Source organism: Bombina bombina, chromosome 11 (assembly GCF_027579735.1).
Source record: "Bombina bombina isolate aBomBom1 chromosome 11, aBomBom1.pri, whole genome shotgun sequence".
NCBI lineage: Eukaryota > Metazoa > Chordata > Amphibia > Anura > Bombinatoridae > Bombina > Bombina bombina.
The window spans coordinates 10,548,513-10,570,571 of NC_069509.1; the positions used below are offsets into that span (position 1 = coordinate 10,548,513).

The 22,059-nt window shown below is 37.2% G+C and overlaps 1 protein-coding gene across 1 annotated transcript in view; it reads right to left on the minus strand.

Annotated features, from left to right (window-relative positions):
* LOC128642148 (integrin alpha-M) overlaps positions 1 to 22,059 on the minus strand; it is a 592,220-nt gene that overhangs the window by 275,523 nt on the left and 294,638 nt on the right. Inside the window, exon 16 of the mRNA XM_053694828.1 lies at positions 11,394 to 11,548. Coding sequence (XP_053550803.1) covers positions 11,394 to 11,548 — 155 coding nt within the window. The remainder of the gene's footprint in view (positions 1 to 11,393; positions 11,549 to 22,059) is intronic.

Below are 22,059 nucleotides of genomic sequence, written 5' to 3' on the forward strand. Positions count from 1 at the left end.
TGCCCTCCCCTACACCGTCGCAACTAAATAAATTTATTACCCCTTAAACCGCCGCTCCCAGACCCCGCTGCCACCTACATTATACATATTAACCCCTAATCTGCTGCCCCCTATACCGCCGCCACTACATAAACTTATTAACCCCTATCCTGCGGATCCTGGACCCCGCCGCAACTAAATAAATTGCTTAACCCCTAAACCACCGCTCCCGGACCCTGCCGCCACCTATATTAAAGTTATTAACCCCTATCCTGCCCCCCACAACACCGCCACAACCTACATTAAACTCATTAACCCCTAAACCGCCGCTCCCGGACCCCACCGCAACTGAATTAAATGTTTAACCCCTAAACCGCCGCTCCCGGACCCCGCCGCCACCTATATTAAACTTATTAACCCCTAAACCTAAGTCTAACACTAACACTAACACCCCCCCTAACTTTAAAATTATTTTAATAAATCTAAATAAAACTTACTATTATTAACTAAATTATCCCTATTTAAAACTAAATACTTACCTGTAAAATAAACCCTAATATAGCTACAATATAACTAATAATGACATTGTAGCTATTTTAGGATATATTTTTATTTTACAGGCAACTTTGTATTTATTTTAACTAGGTACAATAGTTATTAGTTATTAACTATTTAATAACTACCTATCTAAAATAAATACAACATTACCTGTAAAATAAATCCTAACCTAAGTTACAATTAAACCTAACACTACACTATCATTAAATAAATTAAATAAATTACCTACAAATAACTACAATTAAATACAATTAAATAAACTAACTAAAGTACAAAAAATAAAAAAGAATTACAAGAAGTTTAAACTAATTACACCTAATCTAAGCCCCCTAATAAAATAATAAAGCCCCCCAAAATAAAAAAATGCCCTACCCTATTCTAAATTACCAAGTAACCAGCTCTTTTACCAGCCCTTAAAAGGGCTTTTTGCGGGGCATTTCCCCAAAGTAATCAGCTCTTTTACCTGTAAAAAGAAATACAACCCCCCCAACATTAAAACCCACCACCAACATACCCCTACTCTAACCCACCCAACCCCCCTTAAAAAAACCTAACGCTAACCCCCTGAAGATCATCCTACCTTGAGTCGTCTTCACCCAACCGGGCCAAAATCTTCATCCAAGGTGCGCAGAGAAGGTCCTTCATCCAGTAGAAGTCTTCATCCAGGCAGCGTCTTCAATCTTCATCCATCCAGAGCGGAGCCATCTTCAAAGGAGCCAACGTGGAGCCATCCTCTTCAACCGACGGCTGAACGACGAATGAAGGTTCCTTTAAGGGACGTCATCCAAGATGGCATCCCTCGAATTCCGATTGGCTGATAGGATTCTATCAGCCATTGGGAATTAAGGTAGGAAAAATCTGATTGGCTGATTCAATCAACCAATCAGATTGAAGTTCAATCGGATTGGCTGATCCAATCAGCTAATCAGATTGAGCTCGCATTCTATTGGCTGTTCCGATCAGCCAATAGAATGCAAGCTCTGGGCCGGAAAAGTGCCGAGCTCGCATTCTATTGTCTGTTCAAATCAGATTTTTCCTACCTTAATTTCCTACCTAAATTCTGATTGGCTGATAGAATCCTATCAGCCAATCGGAATTTGAGGGACGCCATCTTGGATGACGTCCCTTAAAGGAACCTTCATTCATCGTTCAGTCGTCGGTTGAAGAGGATGGCTCCGCGTCAGCTCCTTTGAAGATGGCTCCGCTCCGGATGGATGATGATTGAAGACGCCGTCTGGATGAAGACTTCTACCGGATGAAGGACCTCCTCTGCGCACCTTGGATGAAGATTTCGGCCCGGTTGGGTGAAGACGGCTCAAGGTAGGATGATCTTCAGGGGGTTAGCGTTAGGTTTTTTTAAGGGGGATTTGGGTGGGTTAGAGTAGGGGTATGTGGGTGGTGGGTTTTAATGTTGGGGGGGTTGTATTTCTTTTTACAGGTAAAAGAGCTGATTACTTTGGGGCAATGCCCAGCAAAAAGCCCTTTTAAGGGCTTGTAAAATAGCTGGTTACTTGGTAATTTAGAATAGGGTAGGGCATTTTTTTTATTTTGGGGGGCTTTATTATTTTATTAGGGGGCTTAGATTAGGTGTAATTAGTTTAAATAAACCTTGTAATTCTTTTTTATTTTCTGTAATTTAGTGTTTTTTTTTTTTTGTACTATAGTTTAGTTTATTTAATTTAATTTAATTTTAGGTAACTGTAGGTAATTTATTTAATTTATTTAATGATAGTGTAGTGTTAGGTTTAATTGTAACTTAGGTTAGGATTTATTTTACAGGTAATTTTGTACTTATTTTAGCTAGGTAGTTATTAAATAGTTAATAACTATTTAATAACTATTGTACCTAGTTAAAATAAATACAAAGTTGCCTGTAAAATAAAAATAAATCCTAAAATAGCTACAATGTAATTATTAGATATATTGTAGCTATCTTAGGCTTTATTTTAAAGTTAAGAATTTAGTTTTAAATAGGATTAATTTAGTTAATAATAGTAAGTTTTATTTAGATTTATTAAAATAATATTAAAGTTAGGGGGGTGTTAGTGTTAGACTTAGGTTTAGGGGTTAATAAGTTTAATATAGGTGGCGGCGGGGTCCGGGAGCGGCGGTTTAGGGGTTAAACATTTAATTTAGTTGCGGCGGGGTCCAGGAGTGGCGGTTTAGGGGGTAATAACTTTATTTAGGTGCGGGAGGCTCCGGGAGCAGCGGTTTAGGGGGTAAAACAGTGTAGTTTAGTGTGGGTGCTTAGTGACAGGCTATCAAAAAAGCTGCAAAAAAGCCGATGAGCAGCGAGATCGATGACTGTCAGTTAACAACAGTCCACTGCTCATCGCTCCGTACTTGGTGCGTGGCTTCTTGACAGCTTTTTTGATAACTTTGGCGAACGTATTCAGGTCCGCGACGGCGATGGTAGGCGAGCTTAGGCGAGCGTATTGGGCCGGTGAATGCAGCTAAGTAGACGGCTTCATAACTAGAGGCCACTGTCTCTAGTGCTCTGTGGGTGAATAAAAAAAAAGATCTAACGAGAAAGAGATAGTTATTTTATACAATTTGTTATACCAATATATAATTTTCAACCATAATTGGTTGACTTTGGGGCAAAACCAAAACATTTGATACAGATCTGCAATAACATTAGAGCAGTAAGGGCAGGCACTAGACTTTATTGCGTAGAACTTAGATACTTTAAGAGGCGATAAATAGTCATTATTAATCAATTTCATACGCGATTCTTTCCAGCTCATAGAAACTTTACATTTGACAAGAATGATGAAACTCTGTTTAATTATTTCATGGTTTATTGAAGAGATAACTGGTAGCCACAAGTTACAAAGATTATCCAAATTTAGTCAACATGATGTCTTACATCAAAGAGATAGAGGTGTCACCAGATATACATTTTTGTATACGGAACTTGATATCAGACCACGCAATTGTAGGAGGGAAGAGACATTTCTGTGATCAGATAAAATGTCGTATTTGAAATTAGGCAAACAAGTTTGACCTAGGTAGCTCATAATCATGGAAAATTGTTTCAACTGCAAGAATTTGGTAATTTCCATCAACTAGTTGTTTCACAAATTGTAAACCTTTTTCAGCCCAATATTTAAAGACTTTATGATTTATACCAGGAGAAAATAGTAGGTTACTAGTTATAGGTAGAAACTCAGAAAAGGTATAGTCAATATCCAAAAAGGAGCAAAACTTGTGCCATGCTTACACTATATCTTAACTGAGATAAGACAAGTAACATTCAAGGGCAGATTCCAAGGTGGACAATGAAGTATAGCCTTTAAAGAAAACGGAAAGATTAAGAATGTTTCTAAATCATCAGATGAGACTATGGCCTCTAGTTATCAAGCCGTCAACCTCAAATACGCTGGAATTCCGCAGCGTATTTGTGGCGAGGCTGATTCGCCTAAGTTATCAAGCCCTACACACCGGCAAAAGTAGAATTTAGTGACGTAAGCTTCGATCCGCCGGACTCAGTCCGACACAGATCGATTCTTACGTCACTCCAGATGTTCCGCACACAAGTTCGGCACAATCTGACTACTTTTGCTAGTTATCAAAAAACTAGCAGGTACGCTCAGCACTTTTCCGGCCCAGCGTACCTGGTTTTCAATCCACCGCCCTGGAGGCGGCGGATCCCATAGGAATCAATGGGAGTCTGACCATAGCGAAAGTTCATGTTCGCTGCTGCCCGACATCCCATTGATTCCTATGGGAGCTGTCTACACCTAACACCCTAACATGTACCCCAAGTCTAAACACCCCTAATCTGTCCCCCCTACACCGCTGCAACTAAATAAATGTATTACCCCCTAAACCGCCGCTCCCGGAGCCCACCGCCACTCTAATAAACTGATTAACCCCTAAACCGCCGCTCCCGGACCCCGCCGCCACTATAATAAATATGTTAATCCCTAAACTGCCACTCCCGGACCCCGCCGCAACTATAATATATATGTTAACCCCTAAACCGCCGCTCCCGGACCCCGCCGCCACCTACATAATACCTATTAACCCCTATCCTGCCCCCCCTACACCGCCGCCACTATAATAAAATTATTAACCCCTATCCTGCCCCCCCTACACCGCCGCAACTATAATAAAATTATTAACCCCTAAACCTAAGTCTAACACTAACCCTAACACCCCCCTAACTTAAATATTAATTAAATACATCTAAATATTATTACTCTTATTAACTAAATTAATCCTATTTAAAAATAAATACTTACCTGTAAAATAAACCCTAAGATAGCTACAATATAAATAATAATTATATTGTATCTGTCTTAGGATTTATTTTTATTTTACATGCAAATTTCAATTTATTTTAACTAGGTACAATAGCTATTAAATAGTTAATAACTATTTAATAGCTACCTAGTTAAAATAAAGAGAAATTTACCTGTAAAATAAAAACTAACCTAAGTTACAATTACACCTAACACTACACTATCATTAAATAAATTATTCCTATTTAAAACTAAATACTTACCTGTAAAATAAACCCTAAGATAGCTACAATGTAATTAATAATTACATTGTAGCTATTTTAGGATTTATATTTATTTTACAGGTAACTTTGTATTTATTTTAGCTAGTTAGAATAGTTATTAAATAGTTATTAACTATTTAATAACTACCTAGCTAAAAGAAATACAAAATTACCTGTAAAATAAATCCTAACCTAAGTTACAATTAAACCTAACACTACACTATCATTAAATTAATTAAATAAATTACCTACAAATAACTACAATTAAATACAATTAAATAAACTAACTAAAGTACAAAAAATAAAAAAAACTAAGTTACAAAAAATAAAAAAAATAAGTTACAAACATTTAAAAAATATTACAACAATTTTAAGCTACTTACACCTAATCTAAGCCCCCTAATAAAATAACAAAGCCCCCCAAAATAAAAAAATGCCCTACCCTATTCTACATTTAAAAGTTAACAGCTCTATTACCTTACCAGCCCTTAAAAGGGCCTTTTGCGGGGCATGCCCCAAAGAATTCAGCTCTTTTGCCTGTAAAAAAAAAAATACAACCCCCCCAACATTAAAACCCACCACCCACATACCCCTAATCTAACCCAAACCCCCCTTAAATAAACCTAACACTACCCCCCTGAAGATCATCCTACCTTTAGCCGTCTTCAGCCAGCCGACCACCGATGGAACAGAAGAAGACATCCGGAGCGGCAGAAGTCATCATCTAAGGGGCGCTGAAGAAGTCTTCCATCCGATTGAAGTCATCATCCAAGGGGCGCTGAAGAAGTCTTCCATCCGATTGAAGTCAACATCCAGGCGACGTCTTCAATCTTCATCCATCCGGAGCGGAGCCATCTTCAAACGAGCCGACGCGGAGCCATCTTCTTCCACCGACGACTGAACGATGAATGACGGTTCCTTTAGTGACGTCATCCAAGATGGCGTCCCTCGAATTCCGATTAGCTGATAGGATTCTATCAGCCAATCAGAATTAAGGTAGGAAAAATTGCAATTGTTTCTGTATTGATTCAATTTCTTTCTGCATATTGGTATGCCCCATTAGGGGTGTGAGATTTTTCTGATCAATGATTGGTTCTCAATTATTTTAAATATGGCAGCTTAGAGAATGTTTGTATAGCCTGATGAAACAGTGTGTTACACTGAGAAACGAGTTGCTGTTGTTTTTATTGTTATTAAAAAAAAACTTTTTATATATATTTTAAATTCTCCATTTGCTGCCGTTTATACTTCTTCTCCCTTGGGCTCGGGCCTGACAAATCCATTTGGCTCCCTCCCAAGCACCTTTTGGACTCCCGGTTGGATCTTTGGTGCATTGATCCACATCTACTTTATCTTCTTGGATATCCCTGGACTCTCCCTGGTGAGACGAGGACCTCCATCAGTGAAATCTATCTATTGTGGTCGACCGGACGACGTGTAGTTCCGGACTGCGATTACTGCACTTTTATGTGCGCTACAACTTGTGAGTAGGATTCCTATGATCATACTGTTGTTTTGTATCTATCCCATATGATCTGCACCATGTGGCACCCTCTATCTAATTTCTTCTAGATTTTCCATCTGTGTTCCTGGCACTCTGGAGGAGCAGCCTACTTTTTCCTGGAATATTGCCCACCACATATACCCTCTGGGTACTAGTCTTTGGACTCTGCTGGACTTGATAAGTTAACCATATTGATTGGACTAATACAGTTCCTATATATCATTATCACATTGTCTATCTTCACTTTTGAATTGTCTTATTTTAACTTGATTTTCGCATCCATTCATTAGGAGTCAGGATCTCTATTTTTCACAAAATACTGCTGTCATATATATCCCTAAACAGTACTTCACCTTCCACCACATTTATGGTAATATCTCTCTCCAAATTGTACTATATTTAAGATCTTATATTGTGTCATATCTGCCCTAGGCGCCTCTTAGTAGTACTCTGGTGACATTTGGTGTCTCTAGTTGTACTAATTGACATTTTGGTAAATGTTAGAATCAGTAGGTTCTTTATTATTATAAATGCTCTTTGCCTCCTCCTGCTGGCCAGGAGTGATATTCCCAATAGTAATTTGAGATGATCCGTGGACTCACTGTGTCATTAGAAAGAAAGAAAAACTACTAAATTACGAAAAATAACAATAAATTACAAAAAATAACAATCAAAATGATCAAAAATAAAAACAATTACACCTAATCGAATAGCCCTATAAAAATAAAAAAGCCCCCCCCCCAATAGAAACACTCCTAGCCTACAATAAACTACCAATAGCCCTTAAAAGGGCCTTTTGTAGGGCATTGCCCTAAAGAAATCAGCTGTTTTACCTTGAAAAAATACAAAGACCCCCCCCCAACAGTAAAACCCACCACCCAACCAACCCCCTAAAATAAAAAACCTAACGAACAAAAATCTAAGCTACCCATTCCCCTTAAAATGTCATTCAGCTCTTTTACATTTCTCTTTTTAAAAAGCCCAAACCCTAATCTAAAAAAAAAAACACACAAAAAAAGTAAAAAAAAACCTAACACTACAACAATAGCGTATATATACTCCATGGGAAATAAAACATTTACTACACTATAGGAAGGTCTGATTTCTTTGAGTTAATTTGGGTGGAATGGAAGCATAGTTTTGACACCCACTGATTGCCCAGCTTTGTGACCTAGGGTGGCCTCTCCCTACCTGCTAAGAGTACCTGTTGTCTCACATCAGTTCTGACCTGTCTGGAGACCATTACAATGGTCCCTGTTCCTCTCAGTTAAGTCTCGCATTCCCTCCCCGCATACCCCTCCTATCCCCTCCCCCACTTCTGGATCATATAGATAGATTCAACTAGCTCTCCTAGGTGGATGAGGGAATGCTGGGATCTGTAAATGCATTTGATCTTGTTGTGTCTCTACCATGTCTATTCTTTTAAATCTCTATCCTAGTATGCATATGAGACTTTGGAAATGTAGTACGCTTTGGTCGTACAGTTGTTATATTTATTTTCTGAAAAAACAAACAAAACCTATTTAAAAAACAAAAACAAAAAAAAACACCTAACACTAATCCCCGAAGATCCACTCACAGTTTCTGAAGTTCGGACATCCATCCTCATCCAGGCGGCATCTTCTATCTTCACCCCGGCGGTGCGGAGTGGAACCATCCTTGAAGACATCCGGCGCGGAGCGTCCTCTTCATACGGTCACCGCCATACACTGAATCATCAATGACAGGGAGCCTTTTCAAAATGGCGTCCCTTGCATTCCTATTGACTGATTTGATTCTTGAAATTCAAATCAGCCAATAGGATGAGAGCTACTGAAATCCTATTGGCTGTTCAAATCAGCCAATAGGATGAGAGCTACTGAAATTTTATTGGCTGATTTGAATAGCCAATAGAATTTCATTAGCTTTCATCCTATTGGCTGATTTAAATTTCAAGAATCAAATCAGCCAATGCAACAACTCAGAAACTAATATACACAGGTTAGTGCTGCTGATAAATATGTAACTTTGTAGCTGGATGTTAAAAACAACTATATAATCTTTTTGAACATAGCTGTGTGTAATAATAACCAGCAGGTATTTTAGCTTTATGGTTACAACATAATATTGCAACCATAAAGCAAAGAGAATGAGGAGAACTGTATATAGAAAATAGGTTCCAGACACGGATAGAAAACTATGAGCCTGTAGATTTATAGAGCTTAACAGCTTGGGTGAAACTTCACAGTGGAAAATGAATAGCAGCAGAATTTAACCACTTGGATATGCAGCTTTATGCCAGTATAGATACGTTCACATGAATAAAACCCTGCATGTAGAACAAGGCAGATTGGTGTGATATAAATATAGAATGAGCTTACACACGTAATGCAGAGAGCAAAATAAAGTGACAACTGGCTTTTTAAAAAGGAACGTAACGTCCGTCTTTTTGCAGACAAATCAGGCAAGTCTTACCGCAAGTGGCTGGATATATAGGATTAGCTGCTTAACGTGAGGAGGAACACAGCATTTCAACTCTGCACTTAGTGATGTAGCATACCTCTGTAGAGAACTGCAGGCGGCATGGAAGATTGTACTGTAACAAACTTATGATGGATTTGAGGTTCTCAACTTGCTCTTCGGCATGAAAGGATTCTGTGTTGAAACAGTGTTTAGCTGACACATCATGTCGGTAACAGTGGAGGTGTTCCGGAAGGAGGAGGGAGGAGATTACTCTCAGCTGATCTGATGAGCTCAGAGAGGGCAGCGTAACTGAGCGGATAGCGACAGACAGGCTGCTTGAAGTGAGAACAGCATGGAAAGGTATTAGCAGAATTACTTGCAGCTTCCTCAGCAGAAGGATATGTGTACTGCAACATTAATCAAGCAATGAAGTGAGGTAAGGAAGGCGTTTAAAGTGGGAGGGGTATCCTTAAAGGAACAGTGATCATAACAGCCAATAGGAATACAAGGGAAGCCATTTTGAAAAGGTTCCCTTGCATTGTAGATCCAGTGTACTGCGGTGACCGTATGAAGAGGATGCTCCGCGCCAGATGTCTTCAAGGATGGATCCGCTCCGCGCCGCCGGGATGAAGATAGAAGACGCCGCCTGGATGAGGATGGATGTCCGGACTTCAGGGGTTAAGGGACAGTCAACACCAGAATTTTTTTGTTTTAAAAGATAGATAATCCCTTAATTACCAATTCCCCAGTTTTGCATAACCAACACAGTTATAATACAAGTTTTACCTCTGTAATAACCTTGCAATAACCTTGCATCTAAGCCTCAGCAGACTGTCCCCTTATTTCTGTTCTTTTGACAGACTTGCATTTTAGCCAATCAGAGCTGTCTTCATGGTAAATTCATGTGCCTGAGCTCAATGTTATCTATATGAAACACATTAACTAATGCCCTCTAGTGGTGAAACACTATCAAAATGCAATTAGATTAGAGGCGGCCTTCAAGGTCTAATAAATTAGCATATGAACCTCCTAGGTTTAGCTTTCAACTAAGAATACCAAGAGAACAAAGCAAAATTGGTGATAAAAGTAAATTGGAAAGTTGTTTAAAATTACATGCCCTATTTGAAATATGAAAGTTTTTTTTGGACTTGACTGTCCCTTTAGTGTTTTTTTTTACTTTTTTTGGGTGTTTTTTTTTTTAGATTAGGGGTTGGGCTTTTTTAAAAAGAGCTGAATGCCCTTTTCAGGGCAATGTAAAAGAGCTGAATGCCCTTTTCAGGGCAATGTAAAAGAGCTGAATGCCCTTTTAAGGGCAATGCCCATACAAATGCCCTTTTCATGGCAATGGGTAGCTTAGGTTTTTGTTAGAATTAGGTTTTTTATTTTGGGGGGTTGGTTGGGTGGTGGGTTTTACTGTTGAGGGGGTCTTTGCATTTTTTTACAGGTAAAAGAGCTGATTTCTTTAGGGCAATGCCCTACAAAAGGCCCATTTAAGAGCTATTGGTAGTTTATTGTAGGCTGGGGATGTTTTTATTTTGGGGGGGCTTTTTATTTTTATAGGGCTATTATTATTTTTGATAATTTTGTTTGTTATTTTTCATAATTTCGTATTTTTTATTTTTTGTAATTTTAGACTTAATTTTTTTTAGTAGTGTTAGTTTTCTTTTAATGTGTAATTTAGTTTATTTAATTGGTAGTTATTTTAATTTTAGTATAATAGTTATGTTAGGTTAATTGTTAGTTTAAACTTATGTTTTTTTATTTCACAGGTAAGTTTTTATTTATTTTAAGATAGGGATATTGTAATTTGAATTTAAAGTTAGGGGGTGATAGGTTTAAGGGTTAATAGTTTAATTTATTAGTGGCAATGTGGGGGGGGGCTGGTGGTTTAGGGGTTAATATATTTATTTAGTAGTGGTGATATGGGGGTCTGGCGGTTTAGGGGTTAATAGCTTTAACGTCATTTTTTTGAGTGTGAGATTGACGTTGCGTTACAGGCTACAATGCTTGCGGTAAGGTATAGCTATACCGACACAACTCCCAATAGCGGCGTTACTGTTTTTACGCTGAAATTGCTATTTTTTTAGCATTAAAAACGTAACGCAAAACTCGTAATTTAGCCGTTTGGGCGCTCTGTGTGGCAGGAATCTCAAATCTGTGACACATCTAGCTATGGTGTATTATCATATGTAAGTACATGGTCTAGAAGGAGGGTCGCTAAACACACTACTGGATGTATATTAAGTGAATTCCAGACAACCCATCTGACTTCTCTTTAGCTACTATATTGCTCCGTCTTGATCTTTACAAGGTTCAGTTAATATGTCACCAAGAATATATATTTCTCTCTTTGCTTTCCCTGAGTTCCCACCTGTCTCACTATTTTCTTTTGTTCCTCACCTTTGACTCCAGGACTCCTCACTGAGTGATCAACACACACCGATACATCTGTAGCCTTTCCTCGCTCACTGGGGTCCGGACATTCATAGAATTTCAGGGGTATCTCCGTGGGGAGAAAGCTCATTGACACTGAGACACCCAAGACTGGAAGAGACCTATAAGAAGCCATGTACAAAGCATGAGATAGGTCCAGTAGAGTTATTTGGGAACATCATGAATCGAATATTATAGGTTACACACATTTAGCCAGAAGCATAGGAGTGGTCACACACACACACACACACACACACACACACACACACACATAAACAAATGTACCCAAAGGCACAAACACACAGTCATGCACATACACACACACGTACCCAAAGGCACAAACACACAGTCACGCACATATACACATACACGTACCCAAAGGCACAAACACACAGTCACGCACATATACACACACACGTACCCAAAGGCACAAACACACAGTCACACACATATACACACACATGTACCCAAAGGCACAAACACACAGTCACGCACATATACACACACACGTACCCAAAGGCACAAACACACAGTCACGCACATATACACACACATGTACCCAAAGGCACAAACACACAGTCACGCACATATACACACACACGTACCCAAAGGCACAAACACACAGTCACGCACATATACACACACGTACCCAAAGGCGCAAACACACAGTCACGCACATACACACACGTACCCAAAGGCACAAACACAGTCATGCACATATACACACACACACGTACCCAAAGGCACAAACACACAGTCATGCAAATATACACACACACACGTACCCAAAGGTGCAAACACACAGTCACGCACATATACACACACGTACCCAAAGGCACAAACACACAGTCACGCACATATACACACACACGTACCCAAAGGCACAAACACACAGTCACGCACATATACACACACACGTACCCAAAGGCACAAACACAGTCATGCACATATACGCACACACACGTACCCAAAGGCACAAACACAGTCATGCACATATATACACACACACACATACACACACACACGTACCCAAAGGCACAAACACAGTCATGAGTTGTAAGTGGTGACTGGCTTAGCAGAATATGGCCATATTGTGTGACTAAAATCCCAACTTTAATAAGAATAGTTGTCCCTTGATGTTGTTTGAAGGCAATTTTTTGCAGCAGTTCAAAAAATATGTTGTGCTTTTGAAAATGGATGTGCCCCAATACCTTTTTGTATGTATATATACAGTATATATATATATATATATATATATATATATATATATATATATATATAAATCCATGAGAGGTGCACCACAAACAGGAGAACCGAGACTTCCGTTAAGTAAAACAAAAACACTTTATTATGGGCATAAATTAAAAGCACAAAAAGGGCTCAAAAAGCCATATAAGCACACTGAATAAAATCATCTGTTGTGAAACAGGAAAACAACGCAGATGCGTTTCGTGAGCATGCTCACTTGATCACTGCATAGAGAGTAACCTGTAACTACCTCCATATATACCTGGAGATTTAAAGAAACAGTATATACATTTTAAACAACACAAAGAAACTTAATTAAAACAGGCTGATATATTACTTATGTTTCTATTATGATACAAACAGGGGTAAGGGTGTTTACCACCAATTTTTCACTTATTCTTTATATATATTTATCTTATTAGAGAAATACATAGATATAAGTCAAATTTATTTAAGGCAAACTTTAATTTTAATTTTTATTTACATAGCTCTGAATTGGAATATTATATGGTTCTCACACATAAAATATAAGTGTTTAAGGTTGACCACCTGTTGTCTAACATGTTTAACTGAGTATATTTAACAAAATCCTCTTGTATTACATAATTATTAAAAGAGGAAATATAATGGGAAAAACTAATTGTAAATGTTAAAGAAAATTAGAAAACTGCTATGTATTTAGAAACTTTGATGAAGGCACAACAGATCTGTATGAGGAAATTACGTCTACAATTGATAGCCTCTTTTTTGATATTGATACTCTCAGAAAAAGAGATATTAAATTAGATTTAGACATTAAATCATTTTTAATATATAAAAATGACAAGCGAATACCTAGGGGACATAGAATCAGGAAATGTCCTTCTTTTGTCACACATGACTGACTTTATTACAAAGTGGAATAATATCCTGGTCATTTATTCCTTTGCACTTATTGATCTTCTAATTGATTATAAAATTTTAAACAAGAACTGTGGCAATTCAAGTCTAATAAAATGACTAGAGACAAGAGGGGCTATGATTCTAATCAAGTATACAAATGAACACATGTTGAATATTCGAAACCCAAATTTTACAATAAAAAGAAAATGTTCAACAATAATAAAAGATTAAGCAAAAAGGAAAAAACAGTTATCTTCTCTGACACTGAGTATGAAGTGGACTCTTCAGACAATGATAATATGGTAGAAGAGAATGAACCAGTAGTCTTTCAATCATTACAGAGTATGGATACTGCAGGGGTTAACGATATTGAGTCAAAAAACGGGGATGCCCTTATACCAACCACAAGCCGAAAAAAACACATCGAGGTGGAAGAGGCAAAGGGAGCAAAACCAAAAAAGTAAAATAGCATACCCAGATATGCCAATCGGCAACACAAGGGCAACTATCAACAGAAGAAATATGTGACGAGATCACAAGGACAGAAACATCAGAACTAGATTCTAATTTAAAGGTTTTCAATGTATCGTGTGTAACCTTGGACAAGACACAAATGCAGATCCTGTCCAAGGGTTTGAATTTTGTTTCCTCTGCTCATTGGAACCTGTTTGAGACCATCTCAGATGTCAATAAATAAGTACGCACATTGACCTTACAGAAGCATTTTAAGGGGACTGATGCGCAGAGGGAACAGAAACCTTCAGAGTTTTCCAATACAACTAGTGATGCTACTAGTGAACTATTATCTTTTATTGAACTATGCTCAGTAAAGGATCTTAGAGAATTACCAAGGGAGAATATTACATTAAACTCAGATTTTGCTAAAGAGAAAGAAATTAATTCTGACCTTGTAAAAAAGAAAAGCACATTTTACCCTGTGCATGCACGCCCTAAAGCACTTGACATCTTCCAAAAAACCATAGAAGAGAAACTTAGAATACTTAATGATAACAATCTCAAAGAATCTAAACATCCATCTAATTCAACTCAAAAAGAGAAACAGGCATTAAAAGCTCTTTCTGAAAATGAAGATATCCTAATTAGACCATCAGATAAAGGGGGAAATGTGGTTGTTCTTGATAGGATAGACTACATTGCGGAAGCGAAAAGGCAACTGGGTGATAAGGAGGTCTACTGTACCTTACAAAGCAAACCAACTAAACAGTATAAAAGTGAGATGATAGCTATTGTTTTAATGGCTAAACACAATAACATCATTAATCTAAGTACAAAAGAAGCACTCATTCCCACACATCCTGTAACTCCCATTTTTACTACTTCCCTAAGATCCACAAAAATCCTCTCTCCCCCCCAGGGCATCCCATCATTGCAGGGATAAACTCTCTGAATGAACCCCTAAGTGACCTAGTTGACGTTTTCTTACAGCCATTAGTAAAGAGCTTACTGATTTATATTCAAGACACTACTGCTATCTTGAGCAAAGTGGATAAAATCAAATGGGAATCTAACTATAGATTCTTGGTTGTATATGTAGCCTCATTATACACTTGTATACAACATGACAAAGGAATTGCAGCATTAGAATTTTTTCTGAATTCATACAGTGAATATGAACCTGCCACCAAGACATTTCTGTTAAGGGCAACAGAGTATCTTTTAACACATCATTTTTTTATGTTTGGTAATGAGTACTTTATCCAAAGACGTGGAACGGCTATGGGGGCTAAATTTGCCCCATCTTACGCCAACCTTTTTATGGGTTGGTGGGAGCTGTTCCACGTCTTTGGAGAAAGGAATCCCTATAAGGACACCATAAAACACTTTTATAGATACATAGATGATTTGTTTTTCATCTTTGATGGCAGTGCCCATGAAGCAGATGCCTTCTGTGAGTACTTAAACAACAATACATGTGGCATCAAATTTACGGGGGACCATGACCCAACATCCAATAATTTTCTTGACTTAACAATTACAGCTAACACTAAAGACGGTACAATAGAAACTTCACTCTATAGAAAGCCCACTTCTGGCAATACTATACTTCAGTTTAATTCATGTCACCCCAAACATGTCCTAAGAGGCATCCCGAAGGCAGAATTTATCAGGGCCAAAAGAAACTGTACCACATTGATGATGTATATAAAAAACTCTGAATTGATTACAGCCAGATTAAAACAAAGAGGCTATAATGATAAAATTTTGAATAGGGCTTAAGACAGCATTAAGGACATTCCCAGAGAAGATTTACTTAAATATAAAAAAAGAGGAACACAAATTCATAAACCGACCCCTAAATTTATCACTACATACAGCACAGACTACCAAAAAATATGTAATATAGTCAAAGAAACTATCCCTATTCTATATACTGATCCCATTTTGAAAGAAATAGTGCAGCAAGGTATAGCGTTTGTAACGAAGAAAGGTAAAACCTTGGCCAATCATTTATCGCCATCTGATCTACCCAACAAGACTAATAATAAAAAAACTTGGCTTAAGGGAAGAAAGGGTTTTTATAAATTCAGGAGAAATGGTTGCAAAACATGCGAACATGTATCTGAACGAGAAACCTTCACATCCAACATTTCTCAAAAGGTTCATAATATAAATGTTTACATTAACTGCAATACTACTCATGTAGTATATTTACTTACCTGCCTTATCTGTAAAATTCAATATGTAGGTAAAACCAAACGTCCCATTAAAGATAGGTTCTTAGAACATCTGCGTTCAATTGATGATGAAAAAACAGATACTCCCGTGTCAAGGCATTTTAAAAACGTTCATAATTCAGATATGTCTAGTCTGTTCCTACAAGGGATAGATCATGTCCCCATTTGGAGACGTGGAGGAAACAGAGAGGATAAACTTAATAAGCGAGAGGTATTCTGGATTTTCTCTTTGAAAACCAGTAGTCCTCAGGGACTAAATATGAGAAGGGACTTAGATCTCTTCACTTAAATATATCATTCTCTTGAATTCTTCGGGCACATACTGTTTTTCAAGAACATTAGTAGTTCACATGTTCTATGGACAAAGTTAAGTCTCTATTTTTCTAATTTTCTTTAACATTTACAATTAGTTTTTCCCATTATATTTCCTCTTTTAATAATTATGAAATGCAAGAGGATTTTGTTAAATATACTCAGTTAAACATGTTAGACAACAGGTGGTCAACCTTAAACACTTATATTTCATGTGTGAGAACCATATAATATTCCAATTTAGAGCTATGTAAATAAAAATTAAAGTTTGCCTTAAATAAATTTGACTTATATCTATGTATTTCTCTAATAAGATAAATATATATAAAGAATAAGTGAAAAATTGGTGGTAAACACCCTTACCCCTGTTTGTATCATAATAGAAACATAAGTAATATATCAGCCTGTTTTAATTAAGTTTCATTGTGTTGTTTAAAATGTATATACTGTTTCTTTAAATCTCCAGGTATATATGGAGGTAGTTACAGGTTACTCTCTATGCAGGGATCATGTGAGCATGCTCACGCATCTGCGTTGTTTTCCTGTTTCACAACAGATGATTTTATTCAGTGTGCTTATATGGCTTTTTGAGCCCTTTTTGTGCTTTTAATTTTTGCCCATAATTAAGTGTTTTTGTTTCACTTAACGGAAGTCTTGGTTCTGCTGTTTGTGGTGCGCCTCTCATGGATTTCTATACTAAATTTTGGGTCTAGTGAACAGACTAGCACTGGTTGCATAACTGTACAGCTGTTCCGGTACACGCACACACCCACTCTCCTTTGAGCCGTGGCTGGAGATCAGAGATTTCGTTTTACCTTTACTCAGCGGTTGCTCTCCAGAGCTCTGCTAATAACAGTCTTTTCTGTGTATACTTTATATATATATATATATATATATATATATATACACACACATATAAATATATATACACATACACACATATATATATATATATATATATATATATACACACACATATATATATATATATACACATACACACACATATATATATATATATATATATTAGGGTTGCACCGATACCATTTTTTTATGACCGAGTACAAGTACCGATACTTGTTTTCAAATACTCGCCGATACCAATTACCGATACTTTTTTTTTTTAATGTCATGTGACATTTTACCAAGCACAATACAGATTATTTAAGATTCCTTCTTTATAATTATAAAGGACTGTAATTCAAAAGACATTATGAAATAATAAAAAAGTTCACTGAACATGTTTATAAATAAAAAATATTACAATAAAATATTACATTTAAAGGGGTGATGCAATTGGGTTGTAGGGCTGTTATATAACATCAATCTGACATTTGTATGGAGGTTCGACTCTAAGTTGAACAGTCTTTTACTTTCCACACTACTGCATGGGGCAGAAAGATATTTTTAGGCCATTTTAGCCAGAGCTGGAAATCTGTTTATTAACTGCCCAGTACTTCAGGGGTTTGTCTGAACGAGGTACAGTGATCTCTCCTACAATAATACAAATAACAGCAATTTGTATTGGCAGAACAGTAGTAAACAATTTTTTTTTAGTTTAGTCTCCACTCCAGTTTAAAATGAAATGGGAACATGCAGTTTGAAAAAACGCCACAAGATAGCATATGGGTAGGAAGTGGAGGTATCGGTATAAGTATCGGTGCATTTACACGAGTACAAGTACTCATGCAAATACTTGGTATCGGTACCGATACCGATACTAGTATCGGTATCGGTGCAACCCTAATATATATATATATATATGCACACACACACATATACATATATATACACATACACACACATATATATATACATATCATATAAAAAGAAATAGACTGCTCAGTCATAAATGCTGTAATATATATAAAGTGAAAGTTCAGAGGTGAAACCGACTCTATCCAAGAGTCCCACTAATGCGGATGTCACCTAAACACTGTAAAATATCCAAGTAAAATAGATCAAACAAGAGGACTCACCCGATTGTAACCCTCTCGGTGCGGTATTGATTCCTTGTATCGTTTTGCAGGTATTCAAAGCAAACATGTATCCACCGGGCATTAGTATGCATACAGGGCTTTAATCCAGGGCCTCACAAAATATCAGTATAATTCCGGTCTGGCTGCTAATACTAACACTGTTGCTGGGGGCTCTCCATACCCCTATATAAGCAAAGTCACAAATAGAAACAGGTATCGCAACAGTGTAGTAATAATATGGAAGAGAGATGTGCAGGTAAAAACGTAATTTAATACATGTTACAGAGCGTACATACAAAATTTCAGGCACAGCAAACAAACCCCGCTGACGCGTTTCCCGCTTCACAAGCGGTTCATCAGAGCTGGGAAAGAAGTGTCATAGGCTATTATGTGATGTTTATAATGATATTGTAACATTTCTTATGTTGCTGCAAGAAAGTTAATGCTTAGAAGTATATGGAGTGTAGGAGGTTAGGTCAGAGGTGAGACTTCTGTCTGCTAATTGGCTATTCAGATTTGCTACCTGAGATTTAACAGCTGCCCATGACACTTCTTTCCCAGCTCTGATGAACCGCTTGTGAAGCGGGAAACGCGTCAGCGGGGTTTGTTTGCTGTGCCTGAAATTTTGTATGTACGCTCTGTAACATGTATTAAATTACGTTTTTACCTGCACATCTCTCTTCCATATTATTACTACACTGTTGCGATACCTGTTTCTATTTGTGACTTTGCTTATATAGGGGTATGGAGAGCCCCCAGCAACAGTGTTAGTATTAGCAGCCAGACCGGAATTATACTGATATTTTGTGAGGCCCTGGATTAAAGCCCTGTATGCATACTAATGCCCGGTGGATACATGTTTGCTTTGAATACCTGCAAAACGATACAAGGAATCAATACCGCACCGAGAGGGTTACAATCGGGTGAGTCCTCTTGTTTGATCTATTTTACTTGGATATTTTACAGTGTTTAGGTGACATCCGCATTAGTGGGACTCTTGGATAGAGTCGGTTTCACCTCTGAACTTTCACTTTATATATATTACAGCATTTATGACTGAGCAGTCTATTTCTTTTTATATGATATATCGATATTATACTCTCCATAGAGACTGGCATCAGGATATTTTTTGCGTATATTTGTCCAAGTTACGAATAATAATATTATAATGGCTGCAGCTATGGATACGGCTAGGAGAGAGAGATTTGCAAAATTATTTAAAGGCACAGCAACTAGTGAAAATAAAGTTGAATTAGGAACCCTTTTTTCAAATAAGGAGAAAATACATATTAAAGAACTTAAGTTGTGGTGGGACATAGAATTTTTGGAATGCTATTTGGAGGAGAAAAAAATACCACGGGGTCTAAGAATGAAAAAATTTCCAGCATTCCATAAAGATTTCCCTGAGTTTATGCAAGATTGGAATCAGTCCCTGTCAGATTGTTCACTAATCCTAATGGAGAAACTTGTAAAGTTTAAAAAAGAACAAAGAGAAGCAATATTGACAGAGATTGAAGATTTGGATAAAGATCTAGAGAGTTTTAAAGATGATGAGAGAATGTTGCCCTTTCAGAAACAACTTGATGACACACTGGAGAAACTGAGTACTGAATTATCTGACAATAAATTTAAGAAGTATGAGAGAGACACAAAAGACTATGAACTTGGGATAGTTTATAGCTGGAGCTCAGATAGGAAACAACGGAGAAATAAACAACAGCTCAATAATAAGAATAAGAACAAGAATAAAAATCAACGAAAAGTGACTTTCTCCAGCTTTGAGAGTGTAACAGGCTGCAGTGACTCTAGTAATACTTCAACCTCAGTATTAACACCTTCAACCACAACAGAATCACTGCCATCTACTTCAACTCCAGTGAGAACAACAGCGATCAATGAAAAGATCCTGGGAGCAAAGCCAAAAAACGGCAAGTTGCAAATGGAACATTCAAAAAAGGAGAAGGTGGTGGTGGTACCTGTAGAGGGAGCCGAAGTCATACAGAGCGTACCCAGGTATCCAAGTCGAAGAACACAATGGAAGAAGAACAGCAACAAGAACATCAAGTAATCAATTTATCATCTAAAACTCTGAGTCCATATGAAAAGTCTGTCTTATCTAAAGGACTTGGCTTCTCTCCTGCAAGGGACTTCAGCCTATTTGATACTATGCTGGACATTAACAAGTTCATACGTAAAATAACTTTAAAGAAGCACTTTTCCAATAGTGTTGAAACTCAGGATTTTACTGATGAAGATATGAGAGACACGATTACCATTAGTGACAACTGTAATTTCAAGGAATTGTGTGATGTTGCAACACTTTGTGAGTTACAAAGTGTTGATTCTTGTTCAGGAGTTGTTTTTAAACAACAACCAATGTTGAAATCTAAGCCAAGTACTTTTTATCCTGTACAGGCTCGCAATGATGTGATTGAATTGTTTCATTCAATTCTTGAACAAGATTTAGTGGAATTATCTTTGAAACTAAGTAATGACACAACCAAGAATACCTCCAAGTACAGTAATCTGAATAAAAAGGAGATCTTTGCATTGAACCAATTGAGTTCTAATTCGAATCTGATGATAGTCAACTCAGATAAGGGGGGCTCTGTAGTTGTGTTAGATAAGGTAGACTACAATAATGAAGTATATCGCCAGTTAAGTGATGTTGAAACTTATAAAAAACTCACTTTTAATCCTACCATTAAATTTCAAAGAGAGCTAGAACATCTATTGGATTTAGGAATAGAAAATGCAGTATTCACAGGTAAGATAGCTGATTCAATTTTTGTTGAACATCCGAGAGTACCAGTGTTTAAATACTTACCTAAAACACATAAGTCTCTAGTCAATCCCCCAGGGAGACCAATAATTTCAGCGATTGGCTCCCTGGGGGAGAGATTGGGCCAATGGGTAGACGCACAGCTACAGCCAATAGTTCAATCATTACCTGGGTTTTTGAGAGACACTAAACATTTACTTAGATCCATACAACAGTTTGAATGGAAGGAGGATTATGTTTTTTCCACAATAGATGCAGTTTCTTTATACTCATGCATACCGCATGAGCAAGGTTTAAAATCTGTACAGAGAATGCTTGTCAGATATTCTGGGTATGATGACAGATTAATTGATTTTATATTGGAAGCTATCTCATTTTTACTACACCATAACTACTTTATGTATAATGGTGAGTTCTATCTGCAACTTAGAGGGACAGCGATGGGGGCAAAATTTGCCCCCTCGTATGCCAACTTATATCTAGCTGATTTTGAAACCAGAAAGATCTTTGGAAATGAGAACTCTTATAAAGATAATATTAAGTTATATACCAGATATATCGATGATATTTTGATAATTTGGAGAGGTGAAGAAAGTAATTTGAAGTACTTTGTTGATGATCTTAACTCAAATGACAACAACTTAAGTTTCACTTATAATACATCTAGAGATAATATACCATATCTAGATGTACTGATAGGACACAAAGATGAATCAATTATCACTGAAGTTTAT